Source organism: Choloepus didactylus, chromosome 17 (assembly GCF_015220235.1).
Source record: "Choloepus didactylus isolate mChoDid1 chromosome 17, mChoDid1.pri, whole genome shotgun sequence".
Lineage (NCBI taxonomy): Eukaryota > Metazoa > Chordata > Mammalia > Pilosa > Megalonychidae > Choloepus > Choloepus didactylus.
The window spans coordinates 17,279,392-17,300,437 of record NC_051323.1 but is presented as its reverse complement, the minus strand read 5'-3'; the positions used below and the strand labels follow the sequence as shown (position 1 = coordinate 17,300,437).

Sequence of the window (21,046 nt, the reverse complement as noted above, 5' to 3'; positions counted from 1 at the left end):
CGCGCCGCCCACGTCCCCTCGAGCCCGCCCACATTCCGCCTTCTCCCCGGATTCCTCCCTGGCGCGGCCCCTCCCCGCCCTCCCCTGCCCCGGGGGAACTGGCCGCTGCCGCGCCCCATCCTCCCGGCCCGCTCAATGAAGCTTTCTTTTCCCGCCGGTTGGAGGCCGAGCAGCTGCGGTCAGGGAGCTGGACACGCAAGCGGCCCGGGGGCCACCGACAGGCCCCGGCTCGGCTCGGGGCTCCGGGACGCCTTCCAACCCCCAGCCCTGCCCCACGGCTCCGGCTTGGCCAAGCGTAAACAGCCGAGCTCCGGCCGGGCTGGGGACGAACCCGGGCAGGGAAGCTGAGGTCAGGAGAGTGCCCATGGCCCCTCCGATGCCCCAAGGTGCCCGCGGGCACTTTCGGGGTGAGGTCGAGTCTTTCACTCTGATGTCACGGGGGGCTCATGACGTCACACGCAGGCCCCGCGCTCAGGCCGAAACCGCGAAGTTTCTCCCGGTAGAGCCACTCGTGCGCGCCCCCAGGGCTGTGGGTGAGGGCCCAGAGGTGGCGTGGCTGCCCCGCGTACCTGGGGACCCCCTGTCCTCCCGGCTCCCCACCCTCCGCCCCACGCGCGCCCCGCGGGAACGCCCCCGGTGCTGCGGCCCCGCCCCGCCTCCCGCCCCGCCTCCCGCCCGCGGGGCCAGGAAGCGCGGAAGGAGCGGCCGGGGGCCATGGACAAGGCGGTGATGGAAGGGCCGCTCTTCTTGCAGAGTCAGCGCTTCGGGACCAAGGTAGTCGGGGGCAAGGGATGCTGAACCCCACCAGGGCTGGAGGTGGGCGAGTGGGCCCAGAAGGAGGCAGGGGCCGGGCAGCGGGTTGGAGCGCGGCGCCGGGAGCTGGAGAGTCCCGTGACGTTCCCGCGAAGTTGCTTTGCACACTCGGGGGCAGCGTCTGCCGGCCTCGGGCTACGCCTTCTCTCTTCCTGGGGAGCCGGAGCGGCGACCTCCTCGGAAACTTCGTTCCCCTTCGGGAAGCCCCAGACCCCCAGACAGCCTGAGCCAGTTCCCCTACCCCTTCCGGGCCGCGGCCGCCCGCGCTCGCCGGCTCCCTCGCCAGCGTCTCTCGCTCTCCCGGCAGAGGTGGAGGAAGACCTGGGCCGTCCTCTACCCGGCCAGCCCCCACGGCGTAGCCCGGCTCGAGTTCTTTGACCACAAGGGGTCGGGCTCTGGAGGTGGCTGGGGTAGCTCGCGCCGCTTGGACTGCAAGGTGATCCGTCTGGCGGAGTGTGTGAGCGTGGCCCCCGTGGCCGTGGAGAGCCCCCCTGAGCCCGGCGCCGCCGCCTTCCGCGTGGACACCGCGCAGCGCTCCCACCTGCTGGCCGCGGACGCGCCGTCCAGCGCCGCCTGGGTGCAGACACTGTGCCAAAATGCCTTTCCGGTGAGGGGGTCGGGGGTCTGGGCGAGGGGCTGGAGCGATCGTCTCTGGGCGCAAGGGGCGACTCGGGATACGGGTGGGGTGGGGCGGGGCGGTGGGAGGGTTCCAGCCTCGGAGACCTCGGGCTGGCTCAGACCCCAGGAGGCACGCTGGGGAGATTGTAGGGCCCTGGACACTCTCTATTTCTTTACCACAGAAAGGCAGCTGGGCTCTGGCGCCCGCCGAGAATCCACCCAAGCTTTCTGCTTTGGAGATGCTGGAGAACTCGCTATATAGCCCCACCTGGGAAGGTAGAGGCTTTGAGAAGCCCGAGCAGGGGTGGGGTAATGAGGAGGGGTGCCCTTAGAAAGGGGTGATTAGAGGGCTCATGGACCCGGGGGAAGGAGGAGAGCTTGGACACTGTGCTCCCAAGTCCCTTCCCGTCTCCACTCCCCCACCCCCTCCACCCCGGGCCCTGAGCAGGTGTGTCTCTAATCTAATTGCTATTTCTTCCAGGATCCCAGTTCTGGGTAACTGTGCAGAGGACTGAGGCAGCCGAGCGCTGTGGCCTGCAGGGCCCCTATGTGCTGAGGGCCGAGGCTGAGAGGCTGACTCTCCTGACCATGAGGGCCCAGAGCCAGAGTCTGGAGCCACTCCTTTCCTGGCCCTACACTTTGCTCCGTCGCTACGGTCGAGACAAGGTGGTGGTGGTGATGGGCTTTTGGAAGGGCTTCCTGGGTCCCCCAGCTGTGGATGGGAGGGTGCAGAACAGGAAGATGGGAAGCTCTGCCCCTTGGGATCCCCCTACCTTGCCTATCCCTTGACCCCACTTCCTCTCCAGGTGGTCTCTTTCTTTTAGATTCTCTAGCTACTTCAGGCCCTGTGACTCACCTCCTCTGAAAGTTCCGGTGGTGTGCTTCTCTCCACACCCTCTTCAGGTCATGTTCTCTTTTGAGGCCGGCCGCCGCTGCCCCTCCGGCCCTGGAACCTTCACCTTCCAGACGGCACAGGGAAATGACATCTTTCAGGCAGTTGAGACCGCCATCCACCGGCAGAAGGCCCAGGGAAGGGCCAGCCAGGGGCACGAGCTTCTGAGTGCTGACTCCCGTGAAGGGGAGAGGGCAGGAGGGCAGCTGGCTTCCCCTCCTGGTCCCCAGGAGCTCCCGGGGGATCCCCCAGCTCTGTATGCTGAACCTGTGGACTCCCTGCGCGTTCCTCCAGGCCCTTCCCGGGACTCCCTATACTCGGACCCCCTGGACAGCACCCCTGCTCGTGCTGGGGAGGGGGTACAGTTGAAGAAACCGTCTCTCTACTGGGACTTGTATGAGCATGCGCAGCAGCAGATGCTGAAGGCCAAGCTGATGGACCCCAGAGAGGACCCCATCTATGACGAACCTGAGGGCCTAGCCCCAGCCCCTCCCCGCGACCTTTATGACCTGCCTCAGGAGCCCAAGGATGCGTGGTGGTGCCAGGGACGGGTGAAGGAGGAGGGCTACGAGCTCCCCTACAACCCTGCCACCGATGACTATGCTGTGCCACCCCCTCGGAGCACCAAGCCCCTCCCAGCGCCTAAGCCCCAGGGCCTGGCCTTCCGTGAACTTGGTACTGAACCGGGCAGTGGCAGCACAGGCCACAGATCAGTTGCTGCCCTGTACAGCCAGGTCCAGAAGAATGGGGCATCAGGGAGCTGGGACTGTGGGCTCTCTAAAGCAGGGAGCCACAGGACTGGGGTCAAGTCGGAGGGCTCCACATGAGAAGAAGGGCAAGGCTGGGGAGTTTACAGGAGGATCGTGGTAATCAAGAAACCTATTAGAACCAGTGGGAACCAGGGGCCTGGATGGGCCCGAGGGGTCAGGGGACTGAGGAAAGGATGACCATCCCAAGAAGTCCAAAGAAACAGGACAGATGATGGGCTGGGGAGTGGGATCAGCACCCCTAACGTCCCCCTCCCCACAGGAATGGACAGCTGCTAGACTGGGACTCCAGAGAGGGGTGCTTGGTCAGAGTAGCTCCTTTTGAGGGACCTGAATAGAGGGTCTCCAGAGATGCTAGCCTGTGCTTACTCCTGCATTGCTTTTTGCCAGAGAGAGATTTTTTTTAAATGTTAGATTCTCATTAAAGTCAATTTGGGTTTAAGAGGTTTGTGTGTCTATGAGGAGACACAGCGGCATGTGCTGGGTGGGTGTGGAGGGGACCAGGAGGAGGACCAGGAAGGTGTTGGGTGCTGTGGCCAGAGGAGAGGCCACTGGGACCTGCATTTAGGTGTAAGTTCCAACCACTTGTCTGGAGGCTGGAGGGAACTGCAGTGTAGCCGGCCTAGTGGGGGGACACTGGAATTGGAATGAGGCTTGGATTTCAATCCCACTTGTTTTTCACGAGCTCTGAAAACCTTGTCTCCTGAGGTCCAGTTTCCTGATGGGGTACTGACCTCATCCACCTGCTTACACAGAACTACAAGGAGAAATGCTTGGTTAGGAATGCTCCTGACAACGGTAGAGGCTTAATGGTGTTTAATCTCCGTCTCTGTTAACAGTATCAAATGGTCCAAAGGAAAGTAGAGCCCCTGCTTGGAAAGGGAGAGCTGTGAGGTATCTTCCTGGTCTGAGATGGGGGGGCGGAAGCAGTTCTGAGGGTCAGAGGAGGGGAGGGCACCATTTCCCAGTCACCCCCAAGCTCACAGAGGCTCAGGTAGGTAGAAGGCACATCTGGCCACAGGCAGCCATTGTGTGAGGCTTAGCCCAGACAGGGTTGGCAGGCAGCTGGGCTCTGGCACAGGAGACTTAGGGCCTGGAGGGATACTCCTCTTCCTCGCTGGAAGGTAGTGAGAAGGTTTCTGTGGAAGCTTTCTGGGCTGCTGGCATCTTGCGGGCTCTGCCTGGGGCTGGAGTCATAGGTAGGGGGGCCACTGTAGCTCGAACTCGATTGGTCTGCAACTGCCCAGCCTGCAAAGAGAGCACCCAGAGCCTTCTCTGAAGATGAGACAGAGGGGACAGGACCCCTGTCCTGCTCCCTGCCAGGCCTCCTGGCCTAATTCCTTCATGCATCCCACCCCTGCAGTGGCAGTCCTGGCCCAGTGCCTGTTTCCTGCTGAGGGCCCCTCTTTGCCAGCTTGCAGCTTGCTCACCCATGGACTTGTGATGGGTCTAAACCATGCCGGACTCTGCTTCCATACATCTGGTGACAGTTTTTGTTCTTTCATTTAGCTGAGACCAAAATGGGAGTTTTTCAGAAACTAGGAAAAGATTAATAATGGCAAAAGGAAGCCCAAGTATTACAGAATATGGACCTCATAAAAGGAACTCTCCACTCTCACTTCAACCCTCATCACTAGAGCCTTTCCTCCAAGCCACTAACCTTGGTCAGCCTCACTTTCCTCATCTGAAATGAGCATAACCCTTACCTTGCAGCGATGCTGTGGGAGTGAGAACAATCTATGTGAAAACTCACCACAGAACCTGGCAAAGGGATGGTGCTCGAGGAATGTTAATTTCCCTTCCCTTGGGCATTTCTTCTCCCACCTTCCCTTCTGCCTCTTCTTTCGAGGAGAGGGTTCTGGTTCTAGTGTAGCCAGTTCGCTTAGTGGGTCAATGGTCTGTCAAACCACTAAGGGATTATCATAAAAACTGTACTTACAATATCTAAACATTATCGTATGTGAATATGCAAGCAGACAAGTCGCCCTACACCTTTGGTATAAAAGGACACCTGTTTTCTTCCTCCGCTGTGGGTCTGGCTCTCCCCTCCACCAGGGAGGAGGGCCCTCTTGGGGTTTGGGCATAAAGGGGAGGAAGGAGAGTCAGGGAGGGCAGGGATGGAGGGGAGCTGTACCTTTCTCATGGCCCGACTCTCCCAGCTGGAGTGGAGCCGCCCCTGCCCCTGAGGCTTGGCCAAGGTGCTGCTCAGGTGGGAGTACAGGTGGCTCCAAACCTGCAAGGGGTTGTAGGTGGGCTCCAGCTCCAGGCAGTCCAGCAGGCTCTGAGGAGAAGAGGGGAGGAGCCTCACCCAGGGAAATTGAGGTCATAGAATCTGAAATGTCAGGCAGGGACCCTGGAATGTGAGGGGCTGGAGGAGGCTGTGAACCAGATGCGCGTCCCACTGGGTGTCGGAGTGCTTGCGAGGTAAGCTTCGGGCCAGGGTGGGGGAAGTGGGGACAACCTCGAGGGATCCGGAGCACTCTGGCCCCAGAAGTGGGTCGGGTCCCAGGGCTCGGAGGGTTCCCAGGGATACAGCGAGCGCGGCTGGGACGGTGGGGGCTCGGGCCGCAAGGCAAGCCGCACACAGCGGGCAGAGAGTACACAGAGTTCTGGGCCTGCGAGGTGAGCCCCACGGAAGGAGTCGCCAGCGCAGCATTCCTGAGCACTCAGGTTTTCCGGCCACAACATCCTGTGCCAGGAATCACTGGCCCTGAAGTGAGACGCTGAGCGAGCCACGGCCACTGGTGCCCACCTCCGTCCGCCTCCCCGGGCCCGCCGAGCCGAGAGCACAATCCCAGGCTCTGTCCTCCGTGCACGTAAGCCAGCGACCCAGCAGCGATGTGGCTGTCGTCCTCCCCGCACAGGGCTGCGCCTCCCGCCCTCTGCCTGGGGAGGCTGGCAGAGGAAACACGGAGTCCGGACCCAAGGAAGAGAGGAGGCGGGGGAGGAGGAGACAGTGGCCTTCAGAGCCGCTCCCTCTTTTGCACCAGTCTCATTTTGAAGCCTTCCTTTTCCAGGCTCCTACACTGGCCGCCCTCTTGTCTTTCCCTCCACAGAAATAGATGCACACAAACAGGGATACTCATGCACACCCACACAGCACGGAGAAACAGACTCTGAGGACACCACACAGCTGCACGCAGGCATATGGACCCCGACTCTGTTGTAAGACTCAAGCACACACACATTCAGGGGCACAAAAATCAGCACACGGAAAGGCAAAAACGCATTCAGGGGCGCTTCTTCATCCTCTCCTTTTCTCTTCTCCTTTCTCCTTTTGTTTTCTTCCTCTACCCTCCATTATATTTACTTTCTCTTTTTCCCCCCAAATGCGCTCACCTCTCTTTCCTAGCCTTACAATCTCCTCTGCATGGAGGGGAAGGATATTCAGCCAGTGCAGAAACCAAACAAAGCGAGAATCAAGGGCATAACCTGGAGCTGGAAGTGCCTCCCGTGTGTCCATGTACCCTTTGTGTTTCTCTTCCATGGCACTTTCCCTTTTTCCCTTTATGGTTATCCTTGGTGTTCATTTTAATCAGATTTCAGGTGTGTGTGTGTGTGTGAGACTTACACTCCTCCAGGCTGGCACTGATTCCTAATCATTTGCCTGGACCTACTACCCTTCTCTCCCCACAACATCCTCTCCCAATTCCCTGTTCTTAAAACTTATTTTCCCTAAGCCAGTCCCCTCTTACTTCATCTCTGCTGCCTTAAGCCAAGCGTTTGCTTCTACCTGGCCTCAGTTCCCAGGCTTTTCCTTCTCTGACCCTCTTATCACTCCCTTTGGACCCACTTCTCCCTCTTTTGCCCCATCCATCCCCTCATAGGTTCATTCCTCTCCCTCATCCAACCTCAAACTCCATTTTCTTCTCTCCACTCTGTCCCCTGGGTCTGTGAGGTCTGAGTCCTACTTGCCTCCACAGTCTTAAGGCTGTCCTCAGGCGGGTCCGCAGTTAGCAGGGGGAAGGAGCTGGGCAGCAGCAGTTCCCGCGTGGCCACTGCCTTGACCAGCAGAGTGAGGGAGCGGGACGGCACGATCACGTAGAAGGTGCTGGCAGGGACTCTCTGGTCGTGTCCTAGGCTCAGGGGCTTCCCTTTGGCCAACAGCATCCACTCTCTTTTCTGAAACAAGGACATGCATTAACGCTGGGACATCTCCAGTCCTTGGCACCTTTTGAGGATCAATCACAATTGAGGCTACTGCCTTTCTCCAGGGGTGTCAGGAAGGGCTGAGCCATTTGTCTTTGTCTCCAGAGGAGGGATGTCCTGCTTGAGTCATCGACGGCACAAGGCACTACTCTTCCTCCCTGGTCAGGAGGATACCACAAAAGGGTTAATACTGGAGAGACAAGTTAAGAAACGCCCTTTGAACTTACGTAGGTATTGATTCTGGAGGGGGCTATGACATTACTCAATAGTAAATGTGAAATTTTAAGAGTTATACATGAAACAGAAACTTGTATGGGGTGCTGTGAAAATTCAGGTCCTATTTTGTGAGTGATAAAGTCTGGCTGTATGGCTAACAACTGGGCTTAGAGTGGGCTGATTCGAGAATATTCCTGATGCCCCAAGGGGAAGATGCTTGAAGCAGCCTGTGAGTTGAGAGGAGAAGGAGGGAGCAGGGAGAGGACAACTCCGGTACAACAAGGAGGTGGGGTGAGGGGTGGGGTGAGGGGGCAGGGCCCCTGAGATCAGCTTAGCCAGTCACACCATGTGATAGTTAGGCTCAGGTCAACTTGGCCCGTAATGGTGCCCAGTTATCTGGTCAAGCAAGCACTGGCCTAACTGTTACTCTGAGGACATTTCATGGACTTAAATCATCAGTAAGACGATTGTATCTATGGCTCATCACATGTGTAATCAACTGAGAAGATCGCCTTCAGCAATGAGAGACCTTTCATCCAGTTAAAGGCTTTAAAAGGAGAAGTGATGATTTTAGCAGTCGGAAGAGATGAAATTAAGAGAAGCTCACAGAACAAGCCCCAGAGAAGTTCAGAGAAAGGCCCCAGAGAAACTGAGAGCACCCACAGAAAACAGAGAGGAAGCCACTGAAGCCAGAAGCTGAAAGCAACGAAACTCAGGAGAGAAGGACCAGGAGATCCTGGCCATGTGCCTTCCCATGTGACAGACATGTCCTGGATGCTGGCAGCCTGTCTTCAGAGTCCAGGTATCATCCTGTTGATGCCTTAGGTTGGGACATTTTCAAGGCCTAAGAATTGTAAATTGTAAGTTAATAAGTCCCCATTGTAAAAGCCAATCCATTTCTGGTATATTGCATTCTGATAGCTTTAGCCAACAAAAACAAACAATAAAAAGCAGGGTCAGAATCACTCTGGGTGAAGGGTACTGCAGAACAGAGGGGCAACACTTCACCACGTGCCATGGCGAGTACAGAGGTTAGCCTCATGGGTGAGGGGAAGGAACAAACAGACTGAAAAGCAGTTTTTTCTAGGCACGCCCTTTTAAGCTAGGCATGGAAATGAAGCAATTTTCTGTGGCAGTTTTTTCGGGAAAACCGCAAAACTCCAGGAAATGTGGAGTCAGAACTGTTAAAATCATCTGTGAATTATGCCTTTTTGCTTGAACTGATCATTGGTTAACACCTGGTGCAAACATAACAGTCTCCCCACAAGATGAAAGAAAACACACTAGCTCTACACACTCTAGCTTATCCGTAAGGTTGGTAGAAGCAAGAGGAAAGACAAAAAGGGAAAAAAATGATCTTAAGGGGTAGAGGAATATCAGTGTCTTATGGGGGACAAGTGGAAAAGGACACAGTAAGGCCCCACATCATCACTCTGGGCAGCACCCAACTCTGAGGAGGTTTGGTGGGCACTGGCAGGTGGTAGCCAACCTGTTAATGTCCCCAGGAAGGAGAGATGTGTGCCTCTGTGATCGGGCAACATTTTGTGGGGCAGGAATTGACTGACAACTCTGAAGGTGCAGAGAAGCCTTACTGAAATGTTTGGGTGTATGGGGGCAGGTGGTTTGGGCGTGGGAAAATTAATCACAATCATAATCATGACCACAAACACTAATAGAATGCTTGCCAGGTGCCAGGATCTGTGTTAAGAACTTTATGTGTACCTTCAGAAGTTCATGCTTTCCTAACATTCTGCTTACATCTGGAGATGTGCTGTCTTCTGGAAAAACACATTTTAAAATGTGATGCAAGAAGGCCTGATGCTTACCAAACCCATCAAATTGGAAATAAATAATATAGAAATCATGGTGAATGTGTGCTTAGGGGAATGTACCCCTGCTCAGAGTACATGACCTTTTTAAACAGGAAGGGATAACCAGGAAGTTGCAAGTTTAACTGATTTCATTGGGCTCAAATAACTTCTGATAGGGCTTAGGCCTTGGATTTTTTTTTTTTTTTTTTTAACTTCTTCTGTTTTTACCCTGGTTCATGCATCAATTTGTGCTTTAATTTGTTTATTTATTTAAAAAATTATTGAACGCCTATTATGCCTCAAGCACTAAGTGTAGGTATGTAGAAATTCATTAGACACATTGCTTGCCCTCTTAGTGTTTATAATCTAGTAAGGGGGAGGTTTGTAAACTAATGATTGTCCAAAATTTAGGATGATCAACTGTTCTGGTTCACCTGGGACTGTCTGGATTTAACACTGAAGGCCCCGTATCACAGGGAACCCTCAGTCCTGGGCAAACTGGGACAGTTGTTCACCCTATGAAGACCTGACTGAGAATGGAATATCTTGTCACTCTGACAAGTCATTGGGGGCTTGGAGGCAGTTCGATGTGCTTTAGAAAACTATGGCAATGTGGCATTCCTTACACCTCGGTGTTACGGAGCAAATCCAAACTTGCTACATTGTGGGGTTGCTAAGAATGCTTGAATGCTGCACAAAGAAAAATTATAACCCCTAGAATTTGAGTCTATTGATTTTGGGGCAATAGCCAAGATTCTGTTAGAGAATGTGATGTGAAGAAATGAGTGAGATCTCTCAAAAGCCATTGCTGATATGGGGACTATCAGAGAACTGAGAAGAGATTGAACAGAGTCTTACAGAATTCTTTAAAACGTCTTGGCTGGTTTACAGAGAGGATGACAAGGGCAAATGCATCCTTATTAGAGTTTGATGAAGATATTAATTTATCTGCAATTCCCAGAAGCATTCTGAGGAAGCGAGGGGAAGGAAGTTGAACGTTAAGGCCCTATTTAGGACTCCGAGCTTCTAACTTCTTCTTGGACAGTGATTAATGGCACCAAAGAGTTGAAGTCCAGGCTCCAAGCTTCCTCATGTCACCCAAGTCATGGGCTGATCTGTTGGGACAGGCAGTTGTACCTCTCATGGAAATGGTTATCTGCTGTGCGGGTTTGGATATATTATGTCCCGTAGAAAAGCCATATTCTTTAATCCAATCTTGTGGGGGCAGATTGATTAGTCTGTTGATTAGGACGGAGCCTCTGATTCAATTATTTCCATGGAGGTGTGGCCCCTGCCTGTGCACGGTGGGTCTTGATTAGTTCACTGGAGTATTTAAGAGAGAAGCTAAGAGCTGATGCAGACCCAGATGCTGGCTGATGCTTAGAGATGCAGACAGAAGAATGTTTGGAGATGCTAAGCTAAGAGATGAAGCCCAGAGTTTGTCTAGGAGAAGCTAAGAGAGGACCCCCAGATGCTTAGAGAGAAACGCCCTTAGAGAGAAACATACCAGAGAAGTGGGGTGCTGCTGAGTTTGCAAATACCAAACATGTTGGAATGGCTTTTTAAATGGATAAGGGGAAGATTCTGGAAGAACTACAAGGTACTTGATAGAAAAGGCCTAGATTGCTTTGAAAAGACTGTTGGTAGAAATACGGACTCTAAAGATGCTTCCTATGAGGCCTTAGACAGGAATGATCAATGTGTTGTTGCAAACTGGAAGGAAGGTGATCCTTGTTTGAAAGTCGTGGAGAATTTGGCAAAATTGAGTCCTGGTGTTGGATGGAAGGCAGAATTTGAAAGCAATGAGCTGGAATACTTAGCTGAAGAGATCTCCAAGCTAAATATGGAAAATGCAGCCTGGCTTCTTGCAGCTTATAGTAAAATGTGAGAGGAAAGAGATAAGCTGAGAACTGAACTCTTAGGTACAAAGAAACCAGAAATTGTGGTTTGGAAGATTCTGGGCTTCCAGAAAGTAAAACCCCAGAGGCTACAGCCCATTGTGAGGATTTAACAAAACCTGGAACCAGCCAGCCATTTCAGTACAAGACAGGATTGGAGATGAAACTATCCAGAAAGGAACTGTGGAAAGTCTTATTGTCTGATGGTTTTGACCCATTTGCTGCGTGCCAAGCCAACAGATTTTTTGCGAGATCTGTATAAACGGCAGTGGTTACTGCAAGTCTGGACTAAAAGGGACAGAAAAGGGACAGATTGAAGGAAAAATTTCTTCAGAGAAGGCAGAAACATGGAAGCCAAGGTCTGAAGCCAAGAAATCTCAGGCAAGGAGAGCAGAGCAACCCATGCACCTGGACAGGGTGAGTTTGCCCCGGAGGCAGAGGGCGGGCCTTCTGCCTCAATGCTCAGGAAGATTCTGCCACCCCAGGCCTCAGAGAGGGTGGAGCACATTCCCTGGGGATTGGGAGAGCCTGGCCACCATTTCACTGTTCTGAAGGTGTTAAGTATGTGCCCTGGAGATGAAAGAGAGCCTGTGTGTGGTTTCCCCAAATGTGTGTATATGGTGGAGCACTCACCCCAGCATTTAGAGAGAAAAAGGCTGCCGCGAAGACTATTGGAAAGGATTGCAGTCCTGCTCTCTCAACCCCAAGGACAAAACCTGGTTCTATAAATGATTCTCAGACTTTGAAATCTAATGAAGTTTGCCCTGCAGGTTTTAGGAACTGTTTCAGACCTTTGAACCTTGTTTTCATTTCAATTTCTCCCTATGGCAATGGGAACATTTATCCTATGACTGTCCCTCCTTTGTATATTGGAAGCAGATAACTTCTGAGTTCCACAGGTCCACAGCCAGAGGCGAATGTTAGGACTTTGTACTTACTTATCTATATTGTGATGGAATGAATGTCTTTTTGCATTTGGAAAGAACATGTCTTTTTGGGATCCGGCGGGTGGAATGTGCTGGTTTTGATATATCATGTCCCCCAGAAAAGCCATATTCTTTAAAACAATCATGTGGGGGCAGACTGATTAGTCGGTTGATTAGGGTGGAACCTCCAATTCAATTATTTCCATGGAGGCGTGGCCCCTGCCCATTCAGGGTGGGTCTTGATTAGTTCATTGGAGTATTTAAGAGAGAAGCTAAGAGCCAACACAGACCCAGATGCTGGCTGATGCTTAGAGATGTTTAGAGACGCAGACAGAAGGATGTTTGGAGATGCTAAGCTAAGAGATGAAGCCCATAGTTTGTCTCAGAGAAGTTAAGAGAGGACCCCCAGATGCTTAGAAATGCCCTGGGAGGAAGCAGCAAGAAAGCACAGGAGCTGAGAGAGAGGAGCTAAGAGAAACCCAGAGACATTTTGGAGAAAGTCATTTTGAAATGCAACCCAGGAGCAAAGGACCAGCAGAACCTGCCATGTGCTTTCCCAGTTGACAGAGGTGTTCCACATGCCATCGGCCGTTCTTCAGTGAAGTTATCCTCTTGTTGATGCCTTAGTTTGGACACTTTTATGGCCTTAGGACTGTAACTTTGTAACTTAATAAATCCCCTTTATAAAAGCCAATCCATTTTGAGTATTTTGCATAATGGCAGCATTAGCAAACCAGAACACCTGCCATAGTAGGTTTCTGAGGCTGAAAAAAGTAGAGGCTGAGGGTGTCTCAGAAGACCAGCCTTTGGAGTCCTCAGATTGAACAATGCTTAATGACAGTAGAGTCCGTTGAGTACTTTAGAATACATTTTTGCTAACCCTAAAGAAACTTAGTATGGGTTAGATGCTGAACTAACCAGTAGCAGATGAAAAGGTGTCTGTCTGTGTTTACACTGTGGTTAGAGACTTTGCTACAGAAGGGGCTGGACTTTAGGAAGCAGCGATTAATCCTGTTTAGAAAAGGTGTAAACAGAGCAGGATTGTGCCTGACTAAACTCCCTCTCCCCTCTCCTGACCTAACTTCTAATTATTAAAGTTGTAAAGGAAGGTGTGTCAGCCACTGACCATCCCTTATTCCCCGTCTCCACTCCCTCTCCCTAGCCATTTTGCTGTCGTTCAGTGATTGGTCTGGGGTGATTGCATAACCCAGATTTAAATAACGAGGCATATGCTGGGTGGGGCTTCTGGAAAATCTTTTCAATATGCTGGCATGCCTTTTGTCTCTGTACCCTACCCCTATGACAGAACTTGGTCTTAAGAGGCAACAGCTATTTGTGACCATGAGCAATAAGCATATTGATGAGGTCTTCCTACTATGGATGCTGGAGTGGAACACTGGGGAGAGCCTGGGTCTTTGATGGAATCCCTGATCAACTTCATCAGCCCTGGAATTTTCTGTTCCCAGACTACTTATTACATGAGAAAAATAAATTCTTAATTATTCAAGTTTCAGTTGGATAGGTTTTCTGTTAGTGGCAGCCAAATGGATCCTTTACGGATACCACAGGGAAGGAAGAGGTTGTGGTTACTCACTTCCGGGTGTGGGAGACAGGAGTAGAATGAACAGTTTTGGTGACACTAGCCTGGCCTGGCCAGTGAGGGCACATGGGGATTTATTATAGCTGGTGAAAGTGCTAATCTCACCAAACCAGCACTTCCTTGGTCTGCTATCAATACAAAGGCCTGGGACCGAGTTCATGATGTGCTTAAGAAGCACTGACCAACTGCTGAGTGAGGAAGCTTCAGAAGCAGCTGCTGAGAGCAGGTAAGAGCAACAGCACCCATTTTGTTTTGATTTTAGGGGAGAGACACATTTCATGGCATAATACTCCAGGAAGAGAACCCATAGCTAGTTATGGAGAAGCTACACATACTTGGGGATCTTTGGAAACTGGAAGGGCATCAGGAAGATATTAGGTTAATTTGGCATTTGCTTCTCTCAATCAGAAAGGCAGGACATGAGAGGAGAAGAAAAAAACTGCAATGTCCACTGCTCCACTACTTGCACACTGGCTCCCACAGAAGGGACCCAGGGAAAATGGTAAAAGGGATCCCAAACCCAGCAACAGCAGAATTCATGTTCTCCTCAAGTGCACATGGAACTTCTTCAGCTAAAGCTGTAAGACAAACCTCAGTACATTTAAAAGGACGGAAATCATCCTGAGTATCTTCTCTTGCTTCAATGGAATGAAATCAGAAATAGCAAAAAGAAATTTTGGAAATTCACAAATATGAGGAAGTTAAACAACATACTCCCAAATAATCAATGAGTTAAAGGAGAAATCACAAGGGAAATGAGAAGATACATTAAGATGAATGACAATGAAAACACAACACACCAAAGACTTAGGGAATAGAATAAGAGCAATGGTTAAAGGGAAATTTATAGCTGTAAACTCCTATATTAAAAAAGAAGAAAGACCTCAAATCAATAATCTAAACTTCTACCTTAAGAAACTAGAAAAACAAGAGCAAACTAAACCCAAAGAAAGCAGAAGGAAGGAAATAATAAAGTCTAGAGCTAAAATAAATGGAATAGAGTTGTTTTAGTTTCCTGGCTGCTAAAACAGATAGCATGCAATGGGTTGGTTTAAACAACAGGAATTCATTGGTTCATGGTTTTAAGGCTAGGAGAAGTCCAAAATTGAAGCATCAGCAAGGTGATGCTTTCTCCCAGAAGACTGTAGCATTCTGGGGCTGACTGCCGGGGATCCCTGGTCCTTGGCTTTTCTGCCAATGGCGATGCACGTGACTGCCTCTCCAACTTCTCTCTCCATCTCACTTCACTCTGCCTGAAAAGGACTGCGGTAACCTGGATTAAAGTCCAACCTGACTCAATTGGGCCACACCTTGACTTAAGAAACATCTTGAAGGGATCTTATTTACAATGGGCCCATATCCACCAGAATGTGGACCAATAGCAAGAACATGTCCAAACTGGGGTACAAAATTCAATCTACCACAACACTACAGGAAAACAATAAGAGAAAATCAATGAAACCAAAAGTTGGATCTTTGAAAAGAACACCAATTTGACAAAACTTTAGCTAAACTCATCAAAAAGAAGTGAGAATTTTCAAGTTATGAAACTTAGAAATAAAAGAGGTACATCATTATTGACTTTACAGAAATAAAAAGGATTATAAGGCAGTACTATGAGTAATTGTATGACAGCAAATTAGATAACCTAGAAGAAATGGACAAATTCCTAAAAAGACACAAACTGCTGAAACTGACACAAGAAGAAATAAAAAATCAGAATAAACTTATGTATTGGGGGTCCCCCAAGACTGTAACCAAGAATTAAGAGTTAACAAATGATGATAGTTACTGAATCATTACATAGATGCCTTTTTACTTTCCAGTATATTGTAGAATAGCCAACAGTAAATACCTGAAACTACTGAAACTCACTGAACTGTAACCCAGAAGCTTTGATCTTTGATAGTGATGCTCTATTGTGTAACTATATAATCTTTACCTTGTAACAATAAAGCCTCAGGATAACTCATGACTGGCCCCACTTGTACCCCCTTATCTTGTTTTACAACTTTGAAGTCTAGTGATCGCAGACACCTCTAATGTTTATCAATGAAGGAATTTGAGTCAGCTCAGAACTAACCCACCCCAAATCCCAAGCTATCTTACTATACAAAGCTATTCTAACCAAAATTGGCCAGCATGACATGAGCAGTAGCTTAAACCTTAAACTATAGGTGACCTAGACCTCATCATACTACTAAAAACCATGCCCATCATGTTAAAGCTTCCATTTTCTTACATATGTCTTTGACTAGGTATGTAATCAATCTGCACATGATCAATAATTAGACTATCTCTAATCAATATACTCATTATCCTAAATCTGCTTGCCTTTGAATACTACAGAACTCTTAGAATTACTACAGTTTGGGGAGACAGATCTGAGACCTCCAGTTCTCCTTGCTCTATGCTTTGCATTAAAACTTTCTCCCTTTGAACCCTGATGTCACAGATTAGCTGTTATGCTTATTGGGCAGAGAATCCTCACATTGATTGGCATCAATTGGGGGACTCTGGTGGGACCAGGAGGTCCATATGGAGTCTGACTGCCCGAAGTTCTGGAGCCCCATCTGGACAAGTGCACATGGTAATCGAGTCTTTGTGGCTGCCTAGACCTGTGAGTCTAGAGGCTCAGTGACCGGGTTTGTCCTGCCCTGCTAGTGCCTCAGAGTCATCGGTGCCTTGAAGCTTCAAAGGGAGAAATAGTTTCAGGTCCGGATGTCTGACTGGGTGAGTAGGTCATCAAGGCAAAAATAGATCAGGAAGACAGTACCAGGGTTTGAGGCCCCCGGACCAGGGTGCGAGGCCCTAGGTTCTGCTTCTAGATGATCTCTCTTGCTCTGACAACTGCTCCTTCCATACGAATCTTGGAATACTGGGTATATTTTTGTAATAGATATACATTGTCTGTTTAAATTGTTAATTTGTATTTTTATGGCACTTGCATTGTTCAGTTGTTCCTAATTGGTTACTAATCACTAAAACTTTTTGAAATGGGACATTCTAATTTTAATAGCATTCTTCAATGTAGCCCTTTCAGCTGTATTTTGAAAAATTGGAAAGATTTTAGTTACAAGCCTATAAAAAGACAAAAAAATGGTTTATTTCTACAACACTGTTTGGCTTCAATATGATTTAGAATCAGGAGGAAAATGACCTGAAAATGATCTATAGATACATATGCTATATTAAAAATTAGGCTTATATTATACAAAAGAGAAGAAACATGGGATAAAATCCTATATGTACAACCTTTTTTGTTTGGTATCAAAATAATTTGTAGGATAGAGTATAAAATTATGGTACAAACTGGTAAGTTTTATATTTCTCTGTTTCTGTACTTTTTGTGTGTCTTTCTATTTATGTCTGTCTGTTTCATATATATTTTCCTACCTCTGGATAGTAATGCCAAATTAACAAATAAAAATTCTTAAGAGAGCTCTATTCAAATTGCTTACACACACACACACACACACATATATAAATTAGCACTCCTGGGGGGAAGCCAAGCCTCTGGATCTCTTTAAACTCCTCCTGTTTTCCCCTCTATGTCCTGGCTTGACCAGCTCCCCTCCTATATATTGACAGGATTTTCCAAATCCTACAGGACACTCAGTGAGTTTAACAAAGAATTCAATCTTGTCATTCACACTTATGAGCCCGGATACTCCGACCTTTGCCAATTAATTTACAGGACTGCTGGTGAAGGTCAGGTAGAAATCTAGACAGACAAAACTATTTAAAACAAAAAAGAAAGAAAGAAAAAGAAAACTGAAAAAAAGAAATTCTCCCAAGGTAAAATAGTAGCTAAATAAGCCCCCAAACAATACTCTAGGCACTAGGATTCAGGGTTAGTACTTGTAATTACTGTAAACAACCTGGGCATTAGGAAAACAAAACAAAACAAAACAACTCCCTAAAACTTCTGGAAAACAGCAGCCTCCCTCCACCCAACACACACACACATGCCCTTTGCCCTCTAAGAAAGCAAAGTGCCTTTCCGTGTAACTGCTCGGGCTGCCTCAGAAAACCCTTTTCCGGGTCACATCTTCAGGCAAAATAGACCTGATAATTGGAAACAAGGGCATAGGAACTCTAATTAATAGGAAGGCCATCTCACCTGTCTTAACTCCCAACACCCTCATCTGAAACTCTTAAAATCAGCTTCAACAGACCAGGATAAGGAAATGAAGCATAGTTTACTCAACACTCTCCCTCTGGGACACCCTGATTACAAAATTACCTTTATTTTAACACAGATGTTATTAGGTATAGGGACAGTTCCCACCTTAAAGATAATTCAGTAATCTATCAAGTTGGTTAAATTATACTTACAAAAAGAAAAACCATCAGAAATAGTAGAAAGTGAAGTAGCAAATTAAAGTTGTAACAACAAACCAGTGCAGGCAGCTATAGGGGGAAGGGCTGAGTGCAGAAAAGATGGAGGAGGTGTGGCTTTAGCTTAGATTTCTTTCTACTGGGCCTGGAAATTAGGAGTGATAAGAACAGGGGGAATGTTGCAGAATAGGCCATATTTTGCATCCCAGGAAAAGTACAGATCAATATTGTTTGTGGATATAGATTCAAAAATTCTTAACAAAATACTAGCAAACCAAATCCAGCACCATATAAAAAGGATTATATGCCACAACTAAGTGGGATTTATTCTGGGAATGCAAGGTTGGTTTAATGTCCAAAAATCAATCACTGTAATATACTATATTCATAAAATAAAGGAGAAAAACCATAGGATCATCTCAAAAGACACAGGAAAACATTGGACAAAATTAAATACCTCTGCATGATAAAAACACTCAATGAACTAGGTACAATAGGGAAATTCCTCAATTTGCTGAAGGCCTCTACAAAAACCCTAGATAACCTCAAACTTAATGGCAAAAGACTGGATGCTTTCTCCCAAGATCAGGAGCAAATAAGGATGTCTGTTGTCACCACTTTTTTTAGAACATTTTACTGGAGATTCTAGGCAGGGCAAGTCAAGACAAAAGAAATAAAAGGCATCCAGATTGGAAAGGAAGAAGTAAAACTATCTTTATTCACAGATGACATGATCTTGTATATAGAAAATCATAAGGAAACTACTAAAAGCTATTAGAACTAATAAACAAGTTCAGCAAGGTTGCAGGGTTAAAGAATACAAAATCAACTGTATTTCTACACACTAACAATGAAAAATCATAAAGTGAAATGAAAAAACAATACCATTTCCAAAACATAATAAAGAATAATATACATAGGAATAAATTTAACAAAAGAAGTACCATGCTAGTACACTGAAAACTATAAAACATGTTGAAAAAAATTAAAGACATAACCAAATCCATGTTCATGGATTGGAAGATTAAATATTGTTAAAATGTTAATTCTCACCAAATTGATCTAGAGATTCAATACAATCCCTATCAAAATCCCAGCAGGCTTTTCGTTGCTCCAAAATGTGAGCAGCAGCAGATCTCATTTAAATTTGGGGGGAGGGGGAGTTAGGGTCAGAAATTTAGGGAGAAGTGTAAAGGAAGTGGTTGGAAATCTAGGTTGGGGAACCAGGTCACATTACTAGCCCAGAGGAACTCCTCACAGGGCTAGCTGCATTCTCCCTTCATTCTCTCTTTCCATCTGCCTCTATCCATTGTTTAATGCCTACAGAGCTTTCTCCAGACTCAGAGGAGAACTCTGCCTGAGTAGGGGCGAAGCCCTTGGGTCAGAAGGAGCCAGTCTTGGGTGGAAGGAGACTCCCCAAGAGGAGTTTCCTCACTCACCTGCAAAATGGGAAATTGCCCCTTTCCCAGGCTCACATGTCCTTTGAAAATGGGGTTAGTCATTCTATCCTCACACATTATGAGGTGCTGCTTCGCATCTGGGTATTACGATCTCTAAGGAATGCAATTCAGTCCAGAAAACTGATTATTTGGGTTAAAGACTGGTATAGCTTCACATCCTTGGGGGAAACACTGAAGTAGGAAGTAGATTTCCTTTTTGGGTGCAAAGATTTACAAAGGGGAAAAGAGTAGCAGGGTAATTAACTGAGCCATGAATTGTGCTTACTTAGTTCTTGTGCTATAGGAATCCGGCAAGCATAAGAGATGTTTTTCCTGTTCTGTCCCAATAAAGTGGTTGAGTTTGAGAGATAAAGACAGAGGGGTTGGAAGACAGCCCCTCATCAAGGCTTGTGTTGCAGAGCCTATTTTTAGCTGGATGTAAAGTTGGAAGTGGAAATACCCTACCTGAGGAGGAGGGCGGTAGCTTACCTGAAACTGGGGAGACAATGGGGAATTTGGGGTTTCTTAAAGGGTCAGAAACCTGGGCCCCTCCTTGAGTACAGTACCTGGAATGGGAGAATAGTTGTTTGAGGGATCCAGGGAAGCTGGGCTCCAGGAGCTGCAGTTTGGAAGCCTTAGCAAAAGCTTTGTTGATATGGCCCAGTCCCAAGGGAGAGAAGCATGAAAAAATGGACCATGAAAATTTGGAAAATGAGCATCTCAGTGGTGATTAAGTTGTATGGAAGACCAGAGGCCACTCTGCACATTTTCTGGACTGTGTTAGACTGCTAGGATTCAGGATATGACCCTAGGGAGGGGAGAGGCACCCATAATGATAGTGAGTATGTCAGCATCCTGGCACTTGGCGACTAACATTTTCTAAATTTGACTTAGAAAATATAGTACATTCGTGAGGGATGGTACCAATTCATATGGCTTATTACTGCTGTGAAGGTCAAGATAGATGTGGCGACAGGTAAGAGGGTGGGGAAAAGGCAAAGAGAATGAGTGGGGGTAGGCTATTAGAGGGGCAGGAAGGGCTTCATAGTGAAGGTAATTTAGCAGAATCTGCAAAAAAAATGTCAGACGGACAGAGGTGGGGGGAGGAAGCAGCAAAAAAATAGATATGGGGGTATGAAACAGTTTGGGCATCTTTTAGTAACTTATTAGTGTAGTTGGAGTGGGGGATGGACAAGGCATGGTGAAAGGTGAAGGAAGAGAAATGGAAAAAACTAGGTCACAGGAAGCTTGCAGGAAGGCTACTGACCCCATTACAGTCTCTTGTCCTAGTACCTATCTGTTTCTGCTGCAGACTCTTCACTCTAATCTCATACTGTTCTTTTTCTCTTAAAAAAAATGGCTCCTGACCTGCCATCACCCCGCTGTCAGCTAGGATTCTTGGTCTTGATTCTTCACCTATATATCCAAGGACTTTCCATGTCTCCACCCATCTATCGCCCAACCAACTCACTGCCTGTGTACTTGGACTCCTGCTGGACACATCCTGGCTTGAATTCTGTCAACTTCTGTAGCCAATTAGGGCAGACATGGTCTGTAAAGCTTTGGAATGCATTTC

General features: G+C 48.2%; 2 protein-coding genes across 4 annotated transcripts in view; one reads left to right on the top strand and one right to left on the bottom strand.

Moving 5' to 3' along the window:
- The first annotated feature begins 117 nt into the window (after positions 1-117).
- Positions 118-3,532, top strand: DOK1 (docking protein 1). Its single transcript, XM_037806773.1, has 5 exons — positions 118-774; positions 1,121-1,420; positions 1,614-1,707; positions 1,913-2,097; positions 2,335-3,532. Exons 1-5 carry the CDS (start codon positions 715-717, stop codon positions 3,148-3,150), a joined length of 1,455 nt encoding a protein of 484 aa, XP_037662701.1. The 5' UTR covers positions 118-714; the 3' UTR covers positions 3,151-3,532.
- A 359-nt stretch (positions 3,533-3,891) lies between these two features.
- Positions 3,892-21,046, bottom strand: part of LOC119512563 (meiosis 1 associated protein) — a 107,437-nt gene continuing 90,282 nt past the window's right edge. For all 3 annotated transcript variants that reach the window (XM_037807311.1, XM_037807312.1, XM_037807313.1), the window contains 3 exons: positions 7,006-7,212; positions 5,225-5,371; positions 3,892-4,338 (listed from right to left, as the gene is read on the bottom strand). In XM_037807311.1, coding sequence (XP_037663239.1) covers positions 4,177-4,338; positions 5,225-5,371; positions 7,006-7,212 — 516 coding nt within the window. In that variant the 3' untranslated portion in view covers positions 3,892-4,176. The remainder of the gene's footprint in view (positions 4,339-5,224; positions 5,372-7,005; positions 7,213-21,046) is intronic.

Coding starts and splice junctions, on each gene's coding strand:
- DOK1 (XM_037806773.1), top strand. CDS start 715: ATGGACAAGGCGGTGATGGAAGGGCCGCTCTTCTTGCAGAGTCAGCGC. Junction 775..1,120: donor GTCAGCGCTTCGGGACCAAG/GTAGTCGGGGGC, acceptor CTCTCCCGGCAG/AGGTGGAGGAAGACCTGGGC. Junction 1,421..1,613: donor TGTGCCAAAATGCCTTTCCG/GTGAGGGGGTCG, acceptor TCTTTACCACAG/AAAGGCAGCTGGGCTCTGGC.